The sequence below is a fragment of the Macrobrachium nipponense genome, chromosome 22 (genome assembly GCF_015104395.2).
Source record: "Macrobrachium nipponense isolate FS-2020 chromosome 22, ASM1510439v2, whole genome shotgun sequence".
Classification (NCBI taxonomy): domain Eukaryota; kingdom Metazoa; phylum Arthropoda; class Malacostraca; order Decapoda; family Palaemonidae; genus Macrobrachium; species Macrobrachium nipponense.
Genome location: NC_087213.1, coordinates 28680847 through 28703701, shown reverse-complemented (window position 1 = coordinate 28703701; position 22855 = coordinate 28680847). Strand labels below are relative to the sequence as shown.

Below are 22855 nucleotides of genomic sequence, written 5' to 3'. Positions count from 1 at the left end.
ACTTCAAATATTGGTTATTTTGCATTTCTGGTGTCATATTTCATCTGCCAGATCAGTGTTGTAGGAGTCATAACCCTGGAACATGCGTCGTAACCCTGGAAATAATTTCTGATGAATATAATTGAAAAGCGCCTTAACCTCGGAACGTCGTAAGCCGAGACCGTCGTAACCCGGGGACTTCTTGTATATAAATATATATATATATAGATAGAGAGAGAGAGAGAGAGAGAGAGAGAGAGAGAGAGAGAGAGAGAATTATTTATGTCTTCGCAGTAATAATATTATCACTATCATCATTGTACAACAGGTAAAATAAAGCCACAGCAATACATATTATTAAATTAGCCTTCTACACGATAACTACAGCCTGCTTCTTCTTCAGGAACTTCCGCCAACTTCTTCAGTTCGCCTCTTAATCCATACATATGCATAATATTTTAGAAACAACAGAAGAGAATCTGTGGCAAGAATAAAGAAATAAGGAACATCACTGGAACCCTAGTTCTGTCTTTCTTGTTACTCCTGCATTACCAGTCAAACAAGCAGGTGAAATGTTGTTCAATTCTTGGTCGAACTTTTCCTTTGATGCCCGGCTACCAAGTGAAGTATAAGTTGATACTGACTCTACTCTACCAACCCCCATCAACCACAGGATGGTTTAACATGCGCCTAAGTACATGATTAGTTTTCGTGTTCGGCGGCTCAAGCCTGTGAGACGACTAACTACTTAGTATTCATAATTCCTCTTTGGTTTACAAATATATACATAAATTATTTCCGAGGTAGAGCGAACTGGATATTAAATGACATTTGTAGCTTAATGCTTTATATATATATATATATATAATATATATATATATATATATATATATATATATATATATATATATATTATATATATATATGTGTGTGTGTGTGTGTGTGTGTGTGTGTATACAATTGTATGTCGAGAGAGAGAGAGAGAGAGAGAGAGAGAGAGAGAGAGAGAGAGATGGAACCCGGCACAAGCATGGTTTATGATCAATATAACAGCTATGTTTTGCCATCTTTGCCTTCATGTACTGTAATATACGTGTGTTTTCAACCTACCGATGACAGTAGAACACGGTATAACATCACTTGAAACTCAAATAAACAATATATAATCCCTCAAAACTGAAACCACAAAGTTATTCTTCTTAACAGAATAAAAGTTCACATGCCTGTATGAAATTGAAGGTACAATATCGTACCAAAATATCTCCACACAAAGGCAATGACACAGTTGTAGATATATCTGCATTAAGAAACCTACAAACTTACCAATAATACACCCGTAAAATCTATTTATGGTTTCTCTATTATAACACATTCTAACCTATACCACACAGAGTAACCAACAAAGAGCAAAGCTTAACATTGATTATTTAAATATATATTATTGAAGTACAAGAATAGTCAGATGTTTTATACATTACAAAAACATAAGATAACGTGTATATGCTAAGGAAATATAAATTCATTCCTTCTGTAGCTACCTTAATATTAATAACATGAACACCAAAAAATATAAGCTCAATTACAACCCTTATGACAGAATAAAAATAGGCATGAACAAATATAAATATAATACATATAATATATATATATACATATGTATATATTCCCCTGTATTATGTTCCCTTAACACAGGTGATCTGCTTTTCTTACTAACCTCTACGGGTAACATTTTCTATACTTACATGGCTTCCATATGGTAAGCAAAGGACTGACACACACACACACACACAGAGAGAGAGAGAGAGAGAGAGAGAGAGAGAGAGAGAGAGAGAGAGAGAGAGAGAGAGAGAGAGAGAGAGAGAATTCAGTAACCACAAAACGTAATAACAAATAAAAAAAGACAATCTGTAACTAGCACTAAATACATGTAAATACTTATGAATAAATTCTGTTCTAGTACTCACCAACTACAATAGCAGTAGGGGAAGTACTAAGTTCTTCTAGACTAGGAAGTTTGACCAGGCCCTCCAGACTACGCATCCTATGCTTCTGTAGAGCTGCTGCTGATACCCGAGTACCCATCCTTACTGTAGTCCCCTTCAATATAACAATATTTGATGTCAAGACCAATCTATTATTCATATAAGTAAAAGGGAAAAATATTGACACAGATACATATAACACATGTATTACACTTGAAAACTAAGCTTAATAATTTATCAAAAATTTAAAATATATATTTGTACTCAGAATCCCAGATATTTAGTGTTAAAATATTTACTTTTTTCATAATTACAAAACAACAACTCGGCATTTATGACAGAGTGCTTAAAAAATTAATCAATCAACAACAGTATTTGATCACTTCCCTATTCTTTACCTTTTTGGGAGATTTAAGCAAAGACTCGTCACTACCAAATTCCCTAGACAGCTCCGGCCTGATTCCAGAAGCCCCTTTAATTCCCAAACTACTATCTTCTATGTTGCTCTTAGATCTCTGGTGGAAGACTCGAGGAAAAGGTAATTTTTCTTCTTCCTGCAGGCTGTGTTGCTGAGTCTGTAGGTGGAACTGATGTTCATTTTCCAAGTTTTCAATAGAGAACACTTCATCTGATTCATCACCACCTCCTCGCCAGAGGATATCAGCAAGAAAATTAGCCCTTGACAAAACATCTGAAGGCTTATTGTCAACAGATGCTGCAATATTTTTAGGTTTCAGTATAGTTGGGCCATTGACTAATTTTTCACAAACGTGTGTTTCACCAGGGACTACAACACCTTCTGGATTTCCACAGGAGTGAGGTTCATCCCCAGTTCCTGCAGATGAAAGACTAGTTCGAGCAGTGGTAGTAACAGAGGCTGTACTACTTGGTGTGTGGTACTGATTGTCAACAGTAGATTCTTCACTAAACTGAGTGATTCCTGAGTGATGACTGTCAGGATTTAAATTTGTTGTTGTGGATACATCTCGATGGAAACTCTGATGAACAGTAGCCAAATAAAACACATGTCGACTCCTATTGACAAAAGAGATTGTCTTGTTAGCACTGTTAGGCTGTAATTGCTTATGACACTAAAATATCTTTTGAATAATTTCTTTTAAGTTTACAGATACAGAGAAAACTTCTTAACATCACCTAACACATTCATGGGGGTTAGAATGCAAACCGACTGTACTGGAACAGTTTCAATAACATGAAAATGTCAGAAAAAGAAGCCTTGCATATACATCTGACATACCGGTAACTACACCTCCGCACACTATTACATCCTAAAGCCAACTAACTCTTACTACACCCCAGTACGTTGTCCAGTCAATACTGAGAAAGACAACAGAGTAATCTTGTTTTCTCAAGTTATTGATAAGTGAAACTGCCACAAAACTGCACTTCTACTTATCATACAACATAAAACATCAAAAGAATAGCAAATTACAGAATACAATTAATATATTCATCATTATAATTGGAAAAACTATACAAAAAGTGTACACAGATACATCCATTGACTGATTTGCAAAATTTTTAAAAACTCGACCTTAAACCTGGTTCACTATAAAAAAAAATTTATATGTGAAATTACCATTAAACTAAAAACCAATTGTATGAGTACTTATTCTCCAATAATGATAAGATATGTACCTCATAACTTCAACACAGTCTGGTGATGATTTTAATAAAAGCACTTAATAAGTACCTTAAAAAGTACACTCAACTATTATAGTATATTTTTAAAATGCCATTCTAATAGCTGTTTCTTCAAAGATGTTGGTTTCACACTTCTGATAAGCAATTATTTTCAATTGTAGCATCTCATCTACAGTTGCTCACTTCATTTATAAGTATCACTGTAGCTACTAAGGTTCTTTGCAGTATCCCTTTGACCCAGCTGTAATGCTCCAGAGTTGTAAAACTGTACAATTGCTGAGAATACTGTATGGCAAACATGCAGGCAACAATTCAGACACACTCTTAAAAATTTTCCATCCAAGACATAACAGTCACTCATAAATTGCTTCTTTAAAGTAAGAATGGCTAAACTCCATTTGAAAAAAAAATAATAAAAACTTCAAAACAATATGCAGCTGAGAAAATTATGGCGAAATAAATGTTTTAAAAGCTAAGGTTTCAAAAAATGTCTTACTGTAAGCATCTGAGGGAATCAAATCTTGTAAGCAAGTAGGGCTCCAAAAAATACCTGGCAATTCACAAGTATTGTGATGTTGATGGTGAAGATGCCAAACTAATATACACCATCAAAATTTGACATTACATGAAAAAAATGCACCAAAGTTCATATAATGAATAACAGCTCATACTAGTATTATAAAAATGTTCATAATACTTTGGTATACATGCTAGAGTCTGCCTAATGATGGCACAGTTTTTTTATTTGTGTATATTAAGAGAATGAGAGAATGCAGTGATGGAGAGAATGTAATGATAAAAAAAAGATGGTGAATCAGGTGAGAAAAGACCTGCAAACTCTAGTTAAAAAAAAATACTCACTGACAGTCTGTGAGATTTATGTTCATTCTGTTGTTCTGTAATCATCTCAAACAATACACTGCTAATAACTGATAAAATGATAATTCTTTGGATGACATAGCACTTCAAAATTATGATACAAGGTGTATATGTTGGAGTGGCTGTCACCACACTTTTCCTAGTAGTATTGTTATTAATAAAGTTCCTACAACTCCCTTTTTTTTTAAACAAATACAAAAAAGAATAATGCTATGAATAAATTACACATTTCATAAAAAATTACTTGTACATTCTTATGACTACTTTAATTATACTTTTTTGAAAAAGGCTTGGTAAAAATATCTTTACAAACAGTGAAAATCAATATAATTTCTACAGAGCATATTTCCACCGTGCCAAGAAGCCTTATGTACAATTACGCTATTATATACTGCACAACTTTACGAAATAAATCGTTCAGATACTTTTTCTTTTTTACTTTCCATACATTAATTGGTTTGAGAAAACTTTTTCATAATATGAAAACTGGAATCTATTATCACAAGTAAAAAATAAAACTGCATTGAAAAACATTGTTTTAAGCAGGTTTTTAAGTATTTTGTTCAAATCATTATGAAATATTTCATTATGTTTAGATCGGAACAGGCCTAACCAACTATTTCAAGAGTATCATCTGTATAAAGATTGTTATTTTATGCAAATAGTACATGAGTGAGTGGGGTTTGACTTATCTAATGTTATCAGGTTATCATTTATTTAAAGATGTTTCTGTTAAAAGAAAAAAAATGTTACTTCAAGTTAGCATATGAAATATAATATCCAAAATATTATATAATCTATAACTTCCTTAAATTAATACATATAAATAAATTTCCCTTGACTGAAGGGTGGTGCAATGCATTTGAAGTGCACGGTTCTATTGGCACGCCTGGAATACAGAATTTTGAGGAGACTGGTGTTGATGCACGATAACTTATAAATCTTACATGCGCCAATTTTCTTTTTAATTCATAAAAAACGTCCAATTGACAGAATATTTTTACAAGTAAGAAGCAGAATTCAGATATAACAGAGAGGGAAATTAGAAACATTGTTCATCTTTTTATTTCTACATAAATGAATGGGTTAATGCGAGTCACATAGGCCTAGAATAATCGAAACTGGTAACATGTGTGAACAAAGTGATCGCTGCTTTTGGAAATTGAACTGTCAGGATGGGAATAGCATCCATAAACTGAAACTGGCTAGAAACCGCACTCTCTAATTATATGGGATAAACATAATTCACTGTTGATTTTCATTTTATTCAAAAGAATATATTGACTTGTATTTAGATGTTGTTCTTTAATTACATTCTAAAGCATTTATTGAACTTTTATTAGTTGATATTTCTCTACTAAATTAAATTTTTTAATGTTATGTTTCAACCTCTTGCTCACTATCAATATCATCTATCACCCATTACAGATATTAATAATATATTTGGAAGTACATTTTTGTTTGTCTTTTTTACTGCATTATGGAGAGTAAACATTTTTCTCACAGTCCTCAGCCAAACGGTTTCAGAATTAGGCCTTTCAACACTGAAATGATCAGTTATATACAGTGGTACCTCGAGATACGAAATTAATCCGTTCCGAGGCGGCCTTCGTATCATGAGTTTTTCGTATCTTGGAACACATTTTACATGTAAAATGGCTAATCCGTTCCAAGCCCTCCAAAACCACCCCAGTAAATTATATTTCCAGGCCTAAAACACATGTTCTAGGGTTACGACGGAAGAAATATGACTCCAAAAAGGCAAAATACTGTACATACTTGAGTAATATTCAACTGCATGTAATGTTCAACCCCATTTTTACTGCATATATTAGGACTTTAGCATATGTCCCTTAGCAATAAGCCTAGCCTATGTTAGCAGTTGCTACTGTAGCCTAGTCTATGATTCTGACATCTAAACCTAAGAGCTAAAAGCTTAGAATATGCCAATAAAATGTATAAATAATCAGTATGTACTCATTTCCAATAATTATTAATTAATCATTAACTATAATACACAAACAAACAAAAAACAAGACCTTCCAATCGATTGTTTACATTCAGCTCTTACCCATCTTACGAGTATCGAACCAGCGCCAAGCAATCATTTTTCCTAGCACACAGTAAGCCATAAATTGTCATTAGTATCTCTTTTCAACTAATGAAACTACCAAACAGTATAATAACCATTCATTTCTATTCTTTATTCTATCTTTACCTAATGGAGATACCGAGTTACTGACAGCTATAGTGAAACATACGTATACGTAACGTAATAATAAAACAGAAGAAGAATTCTAAAAAATAGTATTTGTTGGCAGTCTGATTTATTTTATATTTTATGATATCTAATTCACAATTTTTTATTAAATGTATTGCATGTACTCATTTCAAATAATTATTAAGTAACCATTAACTATAATAAACACACAAAAAAAAGCTTCCAAACGTCTGTTTACATCCAGCACTTAAGAGTATCGAACGATCGACAAGCAATCACTTTACACAGTAAGCCATAAATTTTCATTATCTCTCTTCAACTACTGAAACTACCAAACAGTATAATAACCATTCATTTCTATTCTTTATTCTATCTTTACCTAATGTTTTTTTTTTTTTATTAAATGTATTGCATGAATAAGTTTTTCAATTTACAGCATCCTTTTACCAATAGAATACTTAAAGCATAAGGGGTAGATGCTGACCAATAGGAGAGCAGGACCTTATGGGGTGACTTGCATCAGGAACCAATGGGAGAGCGGGAGGATGGTGGCGAGTTTACTCAGTTGGCGGCGCGGGAGTTTTAAAATTGTTCTCGGTGGTCCGGGCAAATCTCGGGACTTTACAGCAACAACCTTTCGTATCTTAAAAACTTTTCGTATGTAGAGCAGTAAAATTTTTCGCATTGGCTTTCGTATCTCGAGTTTTTCGTAAGTAGAGCCTTTCGTATCTCGAGGTACTACTGTATTAGCATAACAGTTGCAAAAGAACATGTTATACCTTGTTGCATCTCATGGGTGACATGAATAACATCTGCCTGTATTGTCACTTTTGCCATGATGAGTACTTTATACTAACATGTTTTGAATGGACTAGAAAACATTCATAAGGATTTGGTACTATGTACTGAGTAGCAAAATTGAACTTTGACCTCTTTTTTAGTATATTTTTCTCAAAATTGCAGGTTTTACTTATTATTACTACATTCTTCAAGAAAAAACAAAGTATATAAATATTTCTGAAAAAAATTCATACAACCTACATGAAAGAATTATCACTGGTTGGAAATGATTATTGATGGCTGGTTTTTGGGTGAAGTTATCACATCTGTAGAGATATGTAAGATGCCTCAATGCATAAAAGGTTTTGTATCAAAAGGTGATAAATCGTATTAAGTGTGAATTATATGGCCATAAAACTATTAGGTAACATAATGAAGATTTGTACAACCAAAGTTTTTGACAGGGGAAAAACAGATTAAGCTTAGACAAGGAAGATGATAAAGTCATCAATTGTTTGTTATGAGGATTTGTGATATAAATTGACAGAATTTTTAACAAGAATGATACTGCAGCCACTTGATGGTAATCACAATTGTATCTATGTCACAGTGCTAGATGGCATTCAGTTCCACCAAGGAATTAGTTGATGGGCAAATATTCCAAAGTTCTGGGAAATGGCTGATGGTTTGCAGCAAAACAGGAGGCATAAAAATTTCTATAGTCTTTTTTTATTAAAATAACATGTCAGCAATAGCATAGGGCTTCAAAGAAACGTTTTAAACCTCATTCAATCTTTTTCCTGCAATCAGTTTTGGAAACCTCTAAGCTGGTGGTGCTCCTCACCAGAGCACACAAATCATGTTCCCTGCAGCATGTTCTTCACTGCCACTGGTAATAAAGACAATTGACTACCCTTGCATCTTATAACTTCAAGAGGTCATAGTATGATCAATATTTAGGTCAGGGTAAAATCTCCTGGGTCTTTGGAGAAAATAATTTCAACTAGTTCCAAGCAGCACAAACAAATCCAAGAGTCTCAATATTTTATAGCTTATAGTACAGTAAACAAGTCTGGTTGATGTATGATCATATCATAGACCTTTGTCCATCTTTCTAGTTCTAACACTGACCTCAAAACTATTCTACAAGTTTCTTCTCGGAGTAAGTAATGAGTTGAAAAAATTTCATGAAACCACTGGAGTAATTTAAACATAACTGGAGAGTGCTTCACACTGGCCTCAGGAGAGCAGCCTCAACCAATAGTTAATTTCCAATCTGCTGTATCTTGAGCATTTTCACATACTACTATTTAATTATATCACCATACATCAAAACAATTCAAATTTTTCCAGACAAAGAAAAGAACTGTAAGAAAGAATAGTCAGGTAAAAAAATAAATGTAAAAGTTAAAGTTGCTGGTTTCTTTTCTTCACAATTTCAAGCTACTCAGGTGCACATCAGCCAGGTTTCCCGAACCACCCATCCCTACCAGGGAACCCACATTATGGCAGTAACTGCCTATGAAACCCGGCCATTAATATTTCATTGTCCTAAGGGAGGCACAAATTCTTGACCTATGAGTAAAATGACAAGATATCAGCAACCAGTGGTCATTTCCAGAAAGATTTATTGAAATGGTGAGCTTTTAATCTGATGTAACTCTTCTTCAACTGTTGTTCATGTCAAAATCTTAATTTTTTCTTACATTAAATTACAATTATTTTTGCTGTTATATATCATAAGTAGTTGTACATTATTGATACATACTAGACACACACATCTATGTATCACATCCATGCAGCTGGCTAAAAAGCAAAATACTGTAACTGGGAAGAGCTTTTCTATCTAGATTGCAAAGTGGTAGCACATGCAACATTATACACTGCAGAGTTATGAGGTTATTCTATACAGATAATTTCATAATATTTAGTCATTAATGTTAGTCAGTAATACAATACGGTAAATAAAAATAAAATTATGACTTCAGAAAGATAACCAAGATTTCTAAATGTACTGTGTACTATATTGCATATGCACAAAATTGAAAGGATTTGACACAAACAAGAAATAAAATAACAAGACATATACATATTCACCTATTTTCCTGTAAATTAAATTTGATTTTCAGAGTTCTATCTGGACCTCGTACTGCTATGGTTAATCTGTGAGAAGCATATGACAACCGCTTAACGGATGACCACGGATGCAAGGCAGCATAGCTTAGTGTCTCAGGAGATGGTGGTCCATCTCCTACAACTACAACGCCATCACGCCCAATGCCCAGCCAACACTGCTGTCGACCCTTGTCCTGGTTGGGTGTCAGTCAGGAATAAAAACACAAATGGACTAGTCAAGTATCTACTCTACAGCATCAATTCTTCAGTTTCTCTAAAAACCATACTTTCAAATTTCAATTCACCCATCAACTAAGCATTTTTTGTTCCATTCACTCCATATTTTCCTGCCTTATTTTTTTCACATATATACCTTGGAATATGACAAGCCAACTCATTCTTTCTACTCTTATTTCAAACCTTTTGTCTAATAACTATATCACTACTTCCAGTGGCATTTGTCAGGAACCTATTCCCTCACTCTTTCCATTCTATCTATCAATAAGCTTTTCAACCAATCTTTTGTCCTAATCACGCTCTTTCCAATAATCTAATCCTTCATATTCATTATTTTTATTTCCTCCCATCCAAATTATCTTATTGATACTCAATATGGAATTGCACTCTCTTCAGCCATCACCTCTGATCTTGCAAGAATAACAGAAATGAGGTCTCACAATCGAGTTCCCTTCATTTATCTACCTAATCTCCCTGCTAATTGTTTATTCTAATAGAAATATAATTCAACTAAACTATTAACATTTTGTGTGCTCAGTTACACAAGTCTGTCTTGGTAGGACCACAATTCAAATTGCAAAATATGAAAAACTATGCACTTCAAATTAATTTCCTAAAACCAGTTACTTCAGCTTTATTTCATTATCTATCCCTAGTTAGAATACTGTCCTCATATTTGGGGGTACATCTCCCTGTCTTACTTCTTGACAGAATTTAGTCATAGCAATTTCTTAAGCTGATAAACTTTCCCTTTCCTACTCTGAAGCTGCTCCTTTTGATCAAAATGTAGCCTTGATGTTTCTATACTACAGATACTATTTCAGCTGTTTCTCCATTGGTTGGAAAGACATGTACCTTCAGACTAATCATGGCAATCACTGTTTATTACCATCTAATGCCATACTTTGGATTCTGTACCTGCTACTGTTTCCTATAATTTCTATAATCTTCCATTTTTCAAAAGCTGATCATACACAAAAATTTCATTTGGGGCTACAGCCTTCTTTGAATCATTTTATATGTTAATTTTTAAAGGAGTAAATGAAGGCGGAGTAAATGAAGGGAAAATTGATTCTTCTACTGATCTTTGTCTATTTTTGCATAGTGCTTTACAGTGGTATTCCTTTCCAGCAACTTTTAAAGCAATCTGTAACTCTTAAAACTCATTAATCTCCCCTACAACTTTTTCAAGGGAGCTTACTTATATCTGAATCACAGATGAAAAAGAATATGGGAACACCTGACCTATTCATGATACTTTTTGCTACATTCTTAGTTCAATCCTGCAAATGCATCCTATCGCCTTCCTGTTAGTTCACAATACTGTATGCATAATTGTAAGATATACTTGATTTCTTTTATTTTTGTAACCTCAACTGGTTTTGTTCACTTTCTGAGCTTCAAACACTCCACATAAAACATGCACCCAAATCCTTCATAAGAGAGAGCACATTCTACCAAATCTCAGTTTCTATCTTACAAATATGCATTTCCAATACAAGGTAAATAATTCTAAACACAGTTTAGTATTTCAACCTTCCCCACACCCCTTATCCTTTTAATCTGTTGCTATCATAATCATTCGCTTTACTTGACTGACTGACTTCTCACGACCGATCCCCACTAAGAAAACACACACAAACACAAGCAATTCCTTCCCCATATCCTAAGCTTCATGCTGTAACAAGAAAAATTGATTAATAAAACACAAAGTTCCAGGTATTCAGCCAATCTGACTCTAACAAAGTTGAAAAACAATCTAAACAGATATTTGTGTTAAAAAGTATGCAACCCTTAAATCGTTAAATGTGCCAAAATATGAGTGATGTCATTTTTTGGTTGTGAATACAGGCAGGGATAATGCTTAGGATTAAAGAAAGTAATAATTATTGATACATTCCAATTGAGGACAAAATGCAAGTTATTACAAACTAATTATGTGGACTACTGTTTGCATCAATCAGTAATGAACAAATAACTCAACTATATTTGACGAATAAAATGAAAACCTAGGGCATATTTTTAGACACCTAATATTAATGCTAAAAGTAATTTAAAATGAGAGGTGAGCATTTTTTCTTAACCAAACTCAAATAAAAAAATCATCAAAATTCAGATAAGTCCATTACTGAAAGATTTACACACTACATTAGTCTCTTATTATTTAAAGAATATACAACATTCAATCAAAAGGAGTAAAAAATATGACAATACTATAACATATTTAATTGTATGAGATACTACTGTGCAACAATTAACTTTGGTAAGATTGTCAGGCATAATTACTTACTCACAGAAAATGTGACTTACTTGTGATACATGATAAAAGTGAGTTCCATAATGTAAAGTATCCTGTATGATATTAATAAACTGTGTCTGGGCAAGTGTATAATGATGGCTGCTTAGTTCCTTGTGCAGCTTTTGAAGGTCGTCAGATATTTTACTTGCTTGTCCTCCACGCAGAAGTGACTCAGGAACATAGTGTTCAGGAAGAAAATAACCACCTTCCTTCATATGAAAAGAAAAAACCAATACAGAAAATATTAACAGATTTAAAAGTAAAGAAATGATGTTTAATATAACTTAAAAATAAACAGCACTACCTTCAAAATAAAGCACACTTCAACATTCATAATAGCAATATGTAGTACTATACAGGTAAGATATGACATGAAAGTATTACGTAACTAATCAGTCTCCCTATTCAGTAAGTCCTCCAGCCCATCTGTTGATACCAAAATCATATACCTCATTATTTCAAGAAACTGTTGAGAGAAGGCATAAACTGTGGCACACTTTGCTGGCAGAAGTATTTATAATCAGATTTGCTGAATCTACAGATTACTTTCAAATTTACATTTCTATAGGTGGGAAAACACACATATGAGTAAGAGTAAAAACATAACAAAATCACCCAATTTTGTTGGTGGCCATAAAGATAATCAGAAGGAAATTTTTTGTGAATACTGTGTGTGTGTGTGTGTGTGTGTGTGTGTGTGTGTGTGTGTGTGTGTGTGTGTGTGTGTGTGTGTGTGTATTTTGAGTGTAAAGCTCACATCATGACAAATTAATATTTCTATATGAATAATTGTGTTCTCTTTTTAAGTCACTTAGCCTAGTGCTACTTCAAACAGCCAATATTTTCATACTAATCATTCACATGTCATATCACAGCTATATCACTCACTCTTCTCCAAGGAATTCTAATAACTCCTCCCTCCATCTTCTCTTCAAAGGCAACAGTACATACGTACAGTATTTCTTGTATACCATGTACACTAATACCACTGTATTTCCCATCTCCAGATATCTAATGTTGTCAGTACCATTAATCTGAAATTGTCTATGAATTTCACTGAAGAACTGCTATACATACTCTGCCTGACAAGTACTACTATGTTTCATATTACCCTGTGGTGATTTTATTCTAAATAGCACAGTATACTCATACAAAGAATTCAACTCATGTTGTAACTATTTCATCCCTCAGAATGTGAAATGCAGTTACTGCTAGTCTTGACAAAGATCTGATACAAATGGTATACACATTGTGTAATCATTATAGTACAAAGATGAACTCCAGAAAAACTTGGACTATTAACAATCTGATTTCATACAATACACCTACGCCATGATTTCTTTTACATATGTAACACTGTATTAAATAATCATGAATAAGTGAGTAATACATAATAGTATTATTTTCAAATTTAAAATTTACTCTTTACCAGGAAAGTTGGTATTGTTTGTGTAAGGCTTTCTGTATGCCTCTTAGCAGCTTCCCAGAATTTCTGGCTCTCAGCAGTTTCTTAGAAATTATCATTTAAACAAAACAGTTTAAAGAGGTGGCTTCCTTTTCATAACAATGGTAATCATGCATGAAACCTGTGATAAAGATATCTGCGTGTGATCTATTTCAACATCACAAGGACAAAATGATGTCACATCCAAGGGCAAGTGTCAAGAATAGGGAATGTTGGTCCATCTGCTTAGGAGGCCAGGTGAGAGCAAGTGCTGGCAACAGCACAGCACTCATATTTGTTCTGTCTGACAATGCCCTCTCCTTTATCATGGTAGAAGACTGTGACTTAGGTGACATGCTGCCAGCTGAAGAGTCTGAAGACTTGTCATTAGAATTCTTAAGGAAACAGTGCTTCCAAGCTCTCATGCATGAATCTGAATCACTGGCCTATGTCCTAATCCACCAAGACAGAACAAGTTTCCTGCAGCAAACTGTTACTCACAGTGAGATGAGCTCAAGGGGTGAAGGCCTTTGAATAGAGGGGACATGAAAGAGCATATCTGGCAGCCACTGATACATGCACTAGGTATAACAGAACTAGACAAAAACAATAGCTTCAAGGTAAAACTTTAATAACAACTTCAAGTTACTTTCAAGAATTATTCAGCATATAAAAAATTTCCCAATGAATATACTATAATCAGGATAAAGTAAAACTGACATGAGCAAAGTTCAGACTAAAATAAAGTAAACATTCAAATTAAAAAATGTTAATTTTGTATTTTTCATAGCTAACAAACCTGAGGTCTTAACATTAGGATAAATCTTCTGGTGTCAGCTGGAAACCAGAAAAAAACAATGAAAAATTGTAAATGAATGGAATCTGTAGCATCTGGCACCTGATACGTAGCTGAGGTGGAAGAGAGTCAGAGATCACACTCGAACTTAGTGACATATCTCGTACTTCTTCCAACCCAGGATAAGACATATGAGGGATGGCTAGAGGTGGCAGTCAATGTTAAGAGCTCAGGTTTGTTAAGCTCTGAAAAATACAAATTAATTCAAAACTTGTCATTCGTTTATACATGGAACAAACCTGCAGTCTTAACATTAGGATAGACTCACACTTGGAAGGAGGTATGAGAATCCTGAACTGACTGGAGATTCAGCACACATGATCATTCCTCTTAGAAATGAAAATTCTAATCAAGAGGACCTAAGCCTTGAGATGTTAGATATGTGGACATCTAACACCCAGTCCACAGGGCTTAAATACAATGTAAGATGTCCAAACCATGTCAGCCACATGAAATGGGTTTGTCACCAATCCTCATTCCCTTTGCTGGAGAGAGTTGAAGCTACTGAGAAGCAGATTTGTAGGTAACATAAAAAGTGCTGTAACACTATGACTGCAATGCTCACCTGCATCAAGCCAGTTCCAGTGTATGATGTGTCTATTCTTCAAAAGGAAAAAGGGGAAAGAAAAGAGACCCGTCATCTCACTCATTCCCTCTTCCACACTATCATTTTAGGCAAGACACAAACTTTCCCACCAGTGGGCACTGGATGAGCTTACACAACTTGTTGAGCAGCCACCACCGGACCCAAGGAAAAAGTGTCCAAAAGACCTGTGGGTAATATATTTCAGGTAGAAAATGTGGAAGTGGTCTGACGAAGCCAGGAACTAACATTCAAAATTTTATGAGCACACAAGTTCTTCTTAAATGTCAGAGAGGAACTTATTCCTCTGATGTCATGTACTTCTGTATGCACAGTATATTGGTGACAGAACTTAACATTGAGGAGTAAGCTTGCTTAATCCTCTCACATAACCAAACAAAAAGGTATCCTTGAATACCTCAATTATGGCCTGACTCATGCTAACAAAAAGTCTACGACACCCACACTCTATGTGACGAGTCCTTTTTAGATAAAAATGCAATGCTCTGACAAGGCAAAGCAATAACTCTTGAGGGTTGCTAGTACAAACTCCTTAACGGAAGGAACGGAAAAAAGAGGCAAATCTCTCATCATGAACCAAAGAAATTTTGGGTCTTAGCCACAAATTCCAGGACAAATTCGAAAGCTACTGACCCACAACCCCTTGTGTGTTTACGTCACATTTCCAACTATGGAGATCTCCAACTCTTTTTGAGGGCGCCAAGGTTAGAAGTAAAACTGTTTTCAAAGTCAGTTCCCTGTAAGACGATTGACGCAGGGGCTCGAATGGAGCTTGAATGAGACTATTCAATACCAGAGTAAGGTTCTATGTAGTAGGTTTGAGTTCCATAGATGAACAAGACCGCTCAAAGCTCTGGAACTACACACAGAATTCCCAGGATGAAGTAATGTCCACATCTCAGATGAAGAACTAATCCTAAGGCAGCCCAGTAGCCCTTGACAGCAGAAACAGAAAGAAGTTTCTCGGTTCCGAGAAAGATCAGGAAGATAATCAAATACTGACAGAAATTCTGAGTGGAGAGAAATCCTGTCTACGACACCAATCACAGCTGGCAGCTCATTGCTCTTCTACACAGCTGACGATCTCCTGAGGTAGCCAGACGTGAAGAGATAAAGACCCTACCAACTAGTGGTACCTCTCACATGAGGATGGCAGAGAAGGTTGTACTAAAGTGGAATCTCTCAGCACTGCTAAGAGAACAGATAGAAAACCCAGGAACCACTCCACTTGGGGCCATAAAAGAGCTACTAGGGTCATCTGAGATTCTTGGAACCCATTACTGTGTTCAGGACATGATGGATCAGGCAGAATGGACGAAAGGTGTAAACTTCCAGGTTGTCCCAAGTAAGCAGAAAGGAGTCCTAAGTCCCCGCAAATGGATCAGGGACCACTGAACAGTAAACCTCTAGCTTTCTGTTGAATTATATAGCGAAAAGGTCTACCATGGGTCTTCCCAAGTAGACAGAAGATAATAGGATAACCCCAGGGGATGTCCTATGATAAGATGCTCTATGCAGATACGTACGTGCTAAGTACCATATTGTCAACTTGTGCATTGTCAAAGGAATTTTCACTGTAGACAGAGAAGATGTCCTCAAATTGCCAAAGGAATGCGCATTGCCAAAAGAGGAGACATCCTATAAGGAGATCCCCTATGATAACATAAGTTCAGTACGCTATTCAACAGATATGTCCTATGAAGATAAGGACACTGACACCCCCGACCCCCACCGCCAAGAACAAAGATCAGATACTGAAATCCTGTGAAGGAAGACAGATGGAAATAGTTGCCTTCATACAAGCAAACACACCAATAAAAGTACTACAGACCAGGATAAGTCTACAGAACAAAAGGGAGAAAAAACAGCGCAATAAAAATGGAAAAAAAGCTAGAGAATCAAAGACAATCAGGGAGAGCAGTGCTGATACTAATAGTTGAACAGCAAACCAATGTAGATGAGAAAAGTTAACAAAATACAGGTGAAGTTGAAACTCAAGATTGATTACATCATCATGAGAAGTACCGTATACACAACATAGATTCTTGGATAGAAAGAAGATACAGAGACAAGTCAAAACAATAAAAACATGGAACTGAAAATATGGAGTAAAAAATAAGTACATATTACGAAAAAGTGTGAACAAATATAACTTAAAAAATTTAATAGTGGATATTCATGAAAGACGTCATGCAAAAGGCACCAAGAGAAGTATATGGTATGGCACTGTTGAAGGATCTACAGCAAAAGACAGACATGGCAGTGAAATCAAGCTGTAACAAGAAGTAAAGAAAAGAAAGAATTAAGCTCCAGCAAATGACATCCAAGAATTGGACAGAGATGTTTACAAGAAGATAAAGGAGGCTGAAAGGTAAGAGGCAAGGGCAAAAAATTTAGGAATGGAATCAATCTTAACATATAAAAAGAAAAAAGAAAATATTCAGGGCAGCAAAGAAACAGAGAAAAGATGGAAAAACTGTAAGATAAGAATAAATTACATCGTATAAAACATGGAACTGGCAAAACTGAAGTTGAACTGGTTGTGCCAGATAAAGACTTAGACTAGATGGGAATTCATGCAATAAGTGATCAAGACTGAAGAGAGGGGAGAACTCATTTTAAATCTAACCCCATTAAAATAATATTGATGATGATGGGGTTTACATGATGATGATGGGGTTTACAACCAGTTTGGAATACATAAGAACAATTATTAGCCACAACAAAAATCCTCTCCAACAATTGCAACATGTGTATGAATATTTGTTCATACATAAATCAACAAAATGTCTTTTTTAAAATTAAAAGATACAATTGCTTGTTTTCAGGTCACCATCACCTCAAGGGCACTCAGGTGAATGTCAGTCAGGTTTCCTCCTCTCCTACCATAAACCTACACACAGGCAGCAACTGACTGTGATACAAAGTCTGTGATTATCCTTACCCCCACAGGAAAGGCAAGAACTCTTGAAATTCAAATAAAAGCCAACACACTAGCCATTCCACTATATTGGAAATATTCAATTTACAAATACATATCATAAAATACACTTATCTCTCTTTTAACTTGTGAATCTGAGCACCATTAATTAGATAAACAGTAAAGCTCACTAAATCCCAAAGTAGATAATTTAAAATACAAATAAAAGAAGTGAAGATTTATTCAGGTGTAGCACATATTTTTATACTTTTGCATAGCAAAAAGCAGCAAACACAACTATAGTATGCAACAGTATTGAAAAGTTGTTAATAAAATGTCTAAGAGACATTTAACCCTTTGTAGCCCAGCATGATGAATTCTTCACCTGATTTTCCATTGGCTCTCAATAGGGCAGATTACAGCCCCACTTTTCTATATTAATTTGACAAATTCATCTAGTATCCCTCTATCGGAAAACAGCAACTGAAAGCTGATTAATTTTTCATGACTGATACGACTATCAATCCAATCCGGCTTGGATGATATGTCGAAGAAATTACGAGGCCAAAAGTACTCTACAGGAAAAAAGTCATTCCCAACTGACCCTCAGGACATCTTTGTCTGTATCACTCATTAGATGGGGGAAATGCACACCAAAAAGAGGACGACCATCTTCAAATGAGAAATCGAATGATCCATTCAAAATAAAAATTAAATTTAAAAAAATGAGTGAAATCTAATCACAGATGGATGGATGTGTGTGGCTTGACAAAGTAGATCACTTCCCAGAAACAAAAAATCCTAGCTCGTACTGCAAGCAACCTATGCATGGGCTGGAAAAATATCAGATGTATGAAAAGTAATTTGAACTTGTATCTAAATAAAAGAAATAGCCGTTTCCTTCAATTTCATTGAGGATCTGAATATTAATTTTCTTTGCTTAAAATAAAGGAATAGAATGGAATACTTGATTTAGGCATAAAGCCAAGCACTGGGACCCACAGGGTCATTCAGCACTATGCACTTGCATTACAAAAGTGGACAACTTTTGTTCCTGAATAGATTATATTTTCCATTTTAAGCTGCCACATGAAAATAAAATATTGTACTTACATTTGCTTTGTAAAATGATATTGTTATGTTACAATAAAGTTTCATACATACTTACCTGGCAGATATATACATAGCTAAGACTCCGTCGTCCCCGACAGAAATTCAAATTTCGCGCCACTCGCTACAGGTAGGTCAGGTGATCTACCGGCCTGCCCTGGGTGGCAGGACTAGGAACCATCCCCGTTTTCTATCATATTTTCTCTCTTCCACCTGTCTCCTGCGGGGAGGCTGGGTGGGCCTTTAATTGTATATATCTGCCAGGTAAGTATGTATGAAACTTTATTGTAACATAACAATATCATTTTCATACAATCAACTTACCTGTCAGATATATACATAGCTGATTGGCACCCTTCGGTGGAGGGTAAGAGACAGCTACTATATGGAATAGACAGGTAAACAACATATGTTGTAGGTATAAATAAAACCTTGGTTCCTACCTGATAGGTGGTAGACTTCGTGGGTGTTTGCCCAGTAGTCTGCATCACCTCAAGAAACTTTAGCGAGATATATGATCTATGGCCAAGAGTTCTTGTGGGTCTGCCGATGGGGTCTTATCCGCTTACTCGGCAGAGCCTGAAAGGACTTTGTCAATGGGTGCTGATCCACTTATATGACAATACACCTTATGAAGGAGCACACAACCAATCCCGACCACCTGATCCTAACCATATGTTAGAACTAAGGATTGTTCCGAGTTATCCCCGAACTCTTCACAACAACCGTAACTCAAAAACCACTACGCACACATACATAATTTCTAAAAAAATTATACTCATCTAATTAGATATGACAAGATTCTCTTACTGAACAACATAGACGGCCGCCCGTGCTAAACCAAGTCCTCCATTGTTCGAAGAGACTCCAGACCATATCTAAAAAGAAGAAAAGTATATACTTTTAAGGATTGGTGTCGGCTCCCGTACCCAGAATCGTATCCGCCGATACGAAAGGACCCAGAGAAAAACACTTCTCATATGTCACAACGAACGTCTTTCAAGTAATGAGATGCAAATACTGAGTTGCATCTCCAAAATGTCGTATCTATGATGTTTTTAAGCGACATATTCTTATGAAACGAGAGAGACGTCGCTACTGCTCTCACTTCATGAGCTTTAACTTTCAACAGTCGCAACTGTTCGTCAGAACAGACCTTATGCGCGTCTGTAATGACGTTCCTCACAAAGAATGCCAGAGCATTCTTGGACATCAGTCTTGTGGGGTCTTTTACTGCGCACCAAAGACCTTGTCTAGAGCCTCCCATCTGATGCTTTCTCTGAATGTAGAACTTTAGCTCTTACAGGGCATAGAGATCTTTCTGTTTCTCTTCCTACGAGACTCGATATGCCTTTGACTTCGAATGACTTAGGCCAGGGATTCGAGGGATTCTCATTCTTAGCTAAAAACAGGTCTTAAACGAGCAAATAGCTGAGTCTCCTTGAAACCTACTTTATCCTGCAGAGCATGTAATTCACTAACTCTCTTTGCCGTAGCTAAAGATAATAGGAATAGGCATTTTCTGGTGATGTCTCGAAACGAAGCCAGATGAGGAGGTTCGAATCTTTCAGATGAAAGAAACTTGAGAACCACGTCTAGGTTCCAGTTCGGAGAGACCGGTTCCTTCGACTTTGAAGTCTCAAAGGACCTTATGAGATCGTGGAGATCTTTATTATCTGCCAGATCTAATCCTCTATTCCTGAAGACTGCCAAGAGCATACTTCTGTATCCCTTTATTGTGGATACAGCTAGATGAGATTGCTCTCTCAGGAATAGAAAGAAATCAGCAATTTCCGCTATAGAGGTAGTGGAGGAGGACAACTTCTTAGTTCTACACCACCTTCTAAAAACCTCCCACTTCGACTGATATACTTTCGTAGTGGAGGTTCTGCGTGCTCTCGCGATCGCGCTTGCAACTTCGCGAGAAACCCTCTCGCTCTGACGAGTCTTTCGATAGTCGAAAGGCAGTCAGAGCGAGAGCGGGGAGGTTTTGATGATACCTCTTGAAGTGTGGCTGTCTGAGAAGATCCATCCTTCTTGGTAGGGATCTGGGAAAGTCTACGATCCACTCTACCACCTCCGTGAACCAATCTTGGGCCGGCCAAAAGGGGACTATCAATGTCATCCTCGTCTCCTTTGACGCCACAAACTTTTTTAGTACTAGTCCCAGGATTTTGAATGGAGGAAAAGCATAGACGTCTACGCGAGACCAATCTAGCAGGAAGGCGTCTACCATAAGAGCTCTTGGGTCTTCCACGACCGAGCAAAAGACTGCCAGCCTTTTGGAGATGAATGTGGCGAAGAGATCCACATGAGGTGTCCCCCACAGCGACCAGAGATCTTGACACACTCCTCGTGTAGGGTCCACTCTGTATGAAGGACCTGGTTCCTCCTGCTGAGTCTGTCCGCCCTCACATTCTTTACTCCCTGAACGAACCTGTCAGAAGGGAGATGTTCCTGTGAGACGTCCAAAGCAAAAGGTCTCTCGTCAGCTCGTAAAGGAACGAGGAGTGAGTCCCTCCCTGTTTTCGAATGTAGGCAAGTGCGTGGTGTTGTCCACGTTTACTTGCACTACTTTGTTCGACACCAGAGGTTCTAGACTCTTCAAAGCCAGATGCACGGCGAAGAGCTCTTTGCAGTTTATGTGCCAAGACACCTGCGCTGGTTCCCAAGTGCCTGACACCTCCTTCGAGCCTAATGTTGCTCCCAAACCTTTCTCCGACGCGTCGGAGTACAACACTAGGTCTGGGTTCTGGGTTCTTAGAGATCCCTTTGTTCTCTTTCAGAGGGGGCAACCACCATTCCAGGTGCGGTCTTATCTCCACTGGAATGGGAAAGGCGTCCGAAAGTTGTCCAGTTTTCCAACTCCAAGACTTCTTGAGGAAGAATTGAAGCGGACGTAAATGAAGTCTTCTAGCGGGAAGAACTGTTCGAGCGAGGAAAGGGTCCCTAGAAGGCTCAACCATTCCCTCGCGACGTCTGTTCCTTCCTTAAGAAGAGAGAGACTATCTGCAAACCTTTTGCGATTCTCTCTTGCGAAGGAAATACTCGAAAACCCCGAGAATCCATCTGAATCCCCAGATAGACTAAGTTCTGTCTGGGGGTCAGCTGCGACTTCTCGAGGTTCACGAGCAATCCCAACGCTTTGATCAGATCTAAAGTTAACGTCAGGTCCTCCAAGCACTGTCTCTCTGATCTGGCCCTGATGAGCCAGTCGTCCAGATACAGAGAGATATTTACTCCTTTGAGGTGAAGAAACCTCGCCACATTTTTCATCAGGCTTGTGAAGACCTGAGGAGCTGTGGACAGGCCGAAACACAAGGCTCTGAACTGAAAGATCCTTCCCCCCGTCATGAAACGGAGGTACTTCTTCGATGAAGGGTGGATCGGGACGTGAAAATAGGCGTCCTGGAGATCTAGAGACACCATCCAATCTCCTTGTTGCAATGACGCACGGACTGAGGCAGAAGTCTCCATCGAGAACTTCTCCTTCCGAACAAATTTGTTCAGAGAGCTGACGTCTAGTACTGGTCTCCAGCCTCCCGAGGCCTTCGCAACCAGAAAAAGGCGATTGTAAAACCCTGTGAGTTTTGATCCAGTACTAGTTCTATCGCTCTCTTGTCCCACATTTGTTCCACCATCGATCGAAGAGTATCCCTCAGCACAGGATCTTGTACTTGGCTGTTAGTTCCCGTGGTATTGACGTTAGGGGAGGAGTGTTCAGGAAAGGGATACGATATCCCTTCCTTATTACAGACAACGAT

At 36.7% G+C, this 22855-nt stretch overlaps 1 protein-coding gene across 1 annotated transcript in view; it reads right to left on the bottom strand.

Moving 5' to 3' along the window:
- LOC135198224 (uncharacterized) overlaps nt 1–22855 on the bottom strand; it is a 1334440-nt gene that overhangs the window by 469962 nt on the left and 841623 nt on the right. Inside the window, exons 17-20 of the mRNA XM_064225797.1 lie at nt 12169–12366; nt 9604–9815; nt 2360–2996; nt 1944–2076 (exon numbers count right to left, since the gene is read on the bottom strand). Coding sequence (XP_064081867.1) covers nt 1944–2076; nt 2360–2996; nt 9604–9815; nt 12169–12366 — 1180 coding nt within the window. The remainder of the gene's footprint in view (nt 1–1943; nt 2077–2359; nt 2997–9603; nt 9816–12168; nt 12367–22855) is intronic.